Source organism: Megalobrama amblycephala, linkage group LG10 (genome assembly GCF_018812025.1).
Source record: "Megalobrama amblycephala isolate DHTTF-2021 linkage group LG10, ASM1881202v1, whole genome shotgun sequence".
NCBI classification, from domain to species: domain Eukaryota; kingdom Metazoa; phylum Chordata; class Actinopteri; order Cypriniformes; family Xenocyprididae; genus Megalobrama; species Megalobrama amblycephala.
Genome location: NC_063053.1, coordinates 5,232,081 through 5,238,080, shown reverse-complemented (window position 1 = coordinate 5,238,080; position 6,000 = coordinate 5,232,081). Strand labels below are relative to the sequence as shown.

At 38.4% G+C, this 6,000-nt stretch overlaps 1 protein-coding gene across 1 annotated transcript; it reads left to right on the top strand.

The window, feature by feature from the left end:
• Window positions 1-212: 212 nt before the first annotated feature.
• On the top strand, window positions 213-4,518 carry arl3a (ADP ribosylation factor like GTPase 3a). The gene is made up of 6 exons (XM_048204089.1): window positions 213-357; window positions 929-1,072; window positions 1,243-1,359; window positions 2,928-2,978; window positions 3,273-3,458; window positions 3,567-4,518. The coding sequence occupies exons 1-6, from the start codon at window positions 355-357 to the stop codon at window positions 3,612-3,614; spliced, it is 549 nt and encodes a 182-aa protein (XP_048060046.1). The 5' UTR covers window positions 213-354; the 3' UTR covers window positions 3,615-4,518.
• The last annotated feature ends 1,482 nt before the right edge of the window (window positions 4,519-6,000 follow it).

Genomic DNA, 6,000 nt, shown 5'->3' with positions numbered 1-6,000 from the left:
CAGAGTTTAGCTCCAACCCCAGTTAAACACACCTAAACCAGCTAATCAAGGTTTTTAGGCATTCAGGAAACTTTCAAGCAGGTTTGTTGTGGTAAGTTAGAGCTAAACTCTGCAGGAGTTTGGACACCTCTGCCTTATACTATAGTGTGATAAAATGTGTGAAAAGTATATGTTTCCATTGAAATAACGGCGGGAATGTGCAGTAGCTAGGTTTAACGAATGTGCTGATACAGAAACTGCCTCTGAAAGCTACCCAGAGAAATGTGACAACAGCGGTCCCTTTAAAATGACGCCAACGGCGGGTGACGTCACTTAACTCCCCCTAGTAACCCTCGTCGGCGTCTCGGAAGGAAGATGGTGAGAAGTTATCTTCATCTAGTCCTATCTTCGTGTATTTTGTAATTAACTGAGATCTTAGATACTTTGGAAGTGCGTATAATGTATTTAGCGTTTGCAGAGTAAAGTCTTGATTATTAGCAGATTAGCGTGTTTTCTGTAAGAGTGAAGCTGATGGATCAACGGCGCTAAGTCGCAGTTATTTGCCTTCTTATGTCTTGTTACTAATTTCCCGAATAATTAAGCTGTACAGATTTAACCCATTCAAGAAATGATTCATTATGGTATTGTAAGGGGATAGTTAAACAAACGGTGTCATCATTCAGTCACCTTTACTTTCATTGCATTTTTTTAAATATATATTCGAGTGAATGGTGACTGATTCATTCTCTCTTTGTTTATTTTGTATTTAACATAATCAAATGAATAAAATCAAATTCTACAAATATCTTATACATTTGACTTTTCCATACTTGGTTAGATAAGGTTATTAGCTTAGATAAATAGTTTTTTTCTCTTTCACAAATGTCCACACAGTGTCATTGCTGTCTTGTTTACAATCTGGTTATTGAGCATATTACGTTTATTTCAGGGTTTGTTGTCAATCCTTAGAAAACTAAAGAGTGCCCCAGACCAGGAGATACGCATTCTGCTCCTCGGATTAGACAATGGTGGAAAGACGACACTTCTCAAACAGCTAGCCTCTGAGGATATTAGTCACATCACCCCTACACAGGTAACACACACAAAAAGTGCTAGTAATCTTCCTTTTGCAAGACATACAAATTGCCTTGTAAAAAGTTAATTTCTTCCGTTGTTCTTATTCTATAAGCTTTAATAATTTTCTCTTGTTTTACCACAGTACAGCCGTGTCCAGTTAAGTTTTAATTCTCCTGTCTTTGCCAGGGCTTTAACATTAAGAGCGTGCAGTCTCAGGGCTTCAAACTGAACGTCTGGGACATTGGAGGCCAGAGGAAGATCAGGCCATACTGGAGAAACTACTTTGAAAATACTGACATGCTTGTGAGTTTTTCTTGGGAGATATGTGTTTATGAGTTATGCATAGCCATCATTCATTCTCAGGTATCATTACAGTTCAAACATTCTGAAGAAGTCGCTAATCCTCACCAAAATGGATCAAAAAACTGTAAAAACACTAATATTGTGAAATACGTCTAGTTTGCTATTTGAATATATTTTAAAATGTTATTTTTCATGTGATGGCAAAGCTTAATTTTCATCAGCCAGTTATCAATTATTATTATTATTATTATTATTATTAATGTTGAATACAGTTTTTGAAAACTGTCTTTTTTCAGAATTCTTTGTATTTGTGTGTGTGTGTGTGTGTGTGTGTGTGTGTGTGTGTGTGTGTGTGTGTGTATGTATGTATGTATATATATATATATATATATATATATATATATATATATATATATATATATATATATATATATATATATATATATATATATACACACACACACACACATTGATCAGGCATAACATCATGAGCACTGACAGGTGAAGTGAATAACACTGATTATCTCTTCATCACGGCACCTGTTAGTGTGTGGATATATTAGGCAGTAAGTGAACATTTTCGACAGTGTCATGGGCGGCCGAGGCTCATTGATGCACGTGGGGAGCGAAGGCTGGCCCGTGTGGTCCGATCCAACAGACGAGCTACTGTAGCTCAAATTGCTCAAGAAGTTAATGCTGGTTCTGATAGAAAGGTGTCAGAATACACAGTGCATCACAGTTTGTTGCGTATGGAGCTGCATAGCTGCAGACCAGTCAGGGTGCCAATGCTGACCCCTGTCCACCACTGAAAGAGCCAACAGTGGACACGTGAGCATCAGAACTGGACCATGGAGCAATGGAAGAAGGTGATCTGGTCTGATGAATCACGTTTTCTTTTACATCACGTGGATGGCCGGGTGCATGTGCGTCGCTTACCTGGGGAACACATGGCACCAGGATGCACTATGGGAAGAAGACAAGCCGGCAGAGGCAGTGTGATGCTTTGGTCAATGTTCTGCTGGGAAACCTTGGGTCCTGCCATCCATGTGGATGTTATTTTGACACGTACCGCCTACCTAAGCATTGTTGAGACCATGTACACTCTTTCATGGAAACGGTATTCCCCGGTGGCTGTGGCCTCTTTCAGCAGGATAATGTGCCCTGCCACAAAGCAAACATGGTTCAGGAATGGTTTGAGGAGCACAACAACGAGTTTGAGGTTTTGACTTGGCCTCCAAATTCCCCAGATCTCAATCCAGTCGAGCATCTGTGGAATGTGCTGAGCAAACAAGCCTGATCCATGGAGGCTCCACCTCACAACTTACAGGACTTAAAGGATCTGCTGCTAACATCTTGGTGCAGATACCACAGCACACCTTCAGGGGTCTAGAGGAGTCCATGCCTCGACGGGTCAGGGCTGTTTTGGCAGTAAAAGAGGGACCAACACAATATTAGGAAGGTTGTCATAATGTTATGCCTGATTGGTGTATATATAATATTTCTTAAGTACGTGATATTACCCATATTTGTTTTTGTGATGATTCTGATGTGTTGTTTTTGCATTTTAGATTTATGTCATAGACAGTGCAGACAGGAAGAGATTTGAGGAAACGGGACAGGTATAAAAATATCTCTTTATAGCAAATCTGTTCATTATTACTTGTATTGTTTGTGTGTGCATATGTGTGTAGATGAGAGATTATGAACCTTCCAAGGCCTCTGCAGGATATTTCGTAAGTTTCTAAGTCTAGCTACATTTTCCTGCTTAATACAGTTCACTGCAGCATTGATATTTCATAGTGATTGGGAGTGAAACTCCAAAAGAAATGTTTGCATATACTTTCTTGATATGCATTTGTTCAAGCAAAGGTGAGCTATTGAATTACTATTTGAATTGTTTATGTGGTGTGCAGGAGCTGGCTGAGCTGCTGGATGAGGAGAAACTTAGTGGCGTACCCGTTTTAATCTTTGCCAATAAGCAAGACCTGCTGACCGCTGCTCCAGCATCTGAGATCGCAGAGGGACTGAACCTGCACACCATTCGGGACCGTATTTGGCAAATTCAGTCCTGCTCTGCACTTACAGGAGAGGGAGTCCAGGTGAGTCATTGCTTTAACATTAGCCTTCTTTTATTAAATTCTTACATGCAGTTGTTTAGACCTTCCCATCGATGATTGGTTTTCAGATAAAGTGCTTCTTTCTTTCAGGATGGCATGAACTGGGTCTGCAAGAACATTACTGCAAAGAAGAAGTAGTGAGCCTAGTACTTTTTGTAAAGGGAATGTGAAAAGCAAACTTTGTGAACTGTGTGGATTTTCTACCAGCTCGTCCAGGTTAAAGGGACTCTTCTAACCCCTGACCCCTCTGAACCATTCCTCAGCCATCCACTCTGTACTCTCTAAACACTGTGCAATAGCATGAAATTCTGATTTATACTGTACAATCAACCACTGAAGTAAGTGTAATAAGTGTTTTTGCATTATTATTATTAGAATGTTATGTCTGTTGGATCTTGGAATCTCTTTCAATATCTTGGATTTCTATGATTTATTCCTTTTAGATTTATTCCTTTTAGATGTTTTATACTTTGCTAGGCTTTTTTTTTTTTAAGAAAAACATTACATAAACCATTTCTTGCATAGCCTGTTTTATTTAACTGACTGTGGGATGAGTATCAGGCTAAATCACAATGATAACCTGTATATCACAACCAGCAGGGTTGCTACACAGGTGTGCTTGTAACAGGTTTAGTAAGCCTAAGAACCTGGCTGTAGCAGTGGAGAGTTTCTTCTATTTACGATGACATGATATTGAGAGAATAATATTCTCATCCACATGATGCCTTCTGTAAAAGTCAGAAGTCTGAAGCACCAGACCAGCATGTCACATGTAACAGATGCTCTTGTCACAAACAGGAAAAAAACAGAATACATTAGAAGTTATGACAATAAATATTTAAGAAATGTCTACAAAATGAAAATTAAATGACATTTCTCATTTCTCTATGTCTGTATAAACTTTAGCCAGTGCACAATTAATGGTGAAAGTCAAGTTATTTTTACACCTTACAACCAGAAATTAATCTACACATAGACTACAATTATTTTTTATGGAAGCTTGTTTTTGCCACTGATTAAAAAATAAAAAAGGCAATTGTGACTTTTTATCTCACAGTCCTTTTTTTTTTTCTCAGAATTTCGAGATATAAAGTCAGAATTGCGTGATATAAACTCAAAATTGTGAATTATAAAGTCAGAATTGTGAGTTATAAAGTCAAAATTGTGAATTATAAAGTCAGAATTGCGAGATATAAAGTCAAAATTGTGAGACAAATTTGTGATTTATAAAGTCAGAATTGTGAGATATAAAGTCAGAACTGTGTGATATAAACTTAAAATTGTGAATTACAAAGTCAGAATTGTGAGATATAAAAAAGTCGGTCTTGTTTTGCCCTCAGAATTGGACTTTATAACTTGCAATTGCGATTTTATATCTCGTAATTGTGAGAAAAGAGTCAGAATTGTTTAAAAAAAGTTTAAAAAGTCGCAATTTTCTTTTAAATTGTTTTATTCCGTACTCCACTGGAAACCGAAACTAACTCATTGCCGCTAAACGTTTTCTCTGAATTCTTGCACCCAGGAACAATACAACAACAATACGTCAATACCATTATGACTAAAAGTTTGCTGAGAAGTATTTCCTAATAAAGCAAGGCTGTATTTGACTTTGGTATTTGGTAAGTGTATCCATAGCAGACTGGTGGGAGTGCCCTCGGACGGCAACATGCTCAGTGCATTACGGGCGAAGTTTTCCCACCTGTTTGGCAAAAGGGAAGACAAGTGCCCTTTTTTTCTCTAATCTGATTGCACCAATTTCAAAACTTTTTTCTCCTTTCCACTGTAAAGGCAGCCAAGTTTTATTGAAAGCCCATTTTGCCAGCGAAGTAGGCTACCTCTTTAAGTTGTGTGACAAAAGCTGTACATTCCCATTGAACATTCATCATCAGTCAAAACTCATTCCCCATCATGATTCAGCACACTTAAAGGGATAGTTCACCCAAAAAATGAAAATTTGATGTTTATCTGCTTACCCCCAGCGCATCCAAGATGTAGGTGTCTTTGTTTCTTCAGTAGAACACAAATGATGATTTTTAACTCCAACCGTTGCTGTCTGTCAGTCAAATAATGCTAGTGGATGGGAACTTCTACAATAAGAGTAAATAAAACTTGCTTAGACAAGTCCAAATTAAACCCTGCAGCTCGTGACGACACATTGATGTCCTAAGACAAGAAACGATCGGTTTTTGTGAGAAACCGAACCGTATTTATATCATTTTTACCTCTTATACACCACTATGTCCAACTGCATTCATCACTCGATTCGTTTGGGCTGATCGTGCTCTGACAGCGGCAGTGATGTCTCGCTCTCATTGAAGTATATGTGCGAGACATCACTGCCGCTGTCAGAGCGCGATCAGACCAAACGAATCGAGTGATGAATGCATTTGGACATAGTGGTGTATTAGAGGTAAAAAATGATATAAATACTGTTCGGTTTCTCACACAAACCGATCGTTTCGTGTCTTAGGACATCAATGTGTCGTCACGAGCCGCAGGGTTTAATTTGGATTTGTCTGTCGTG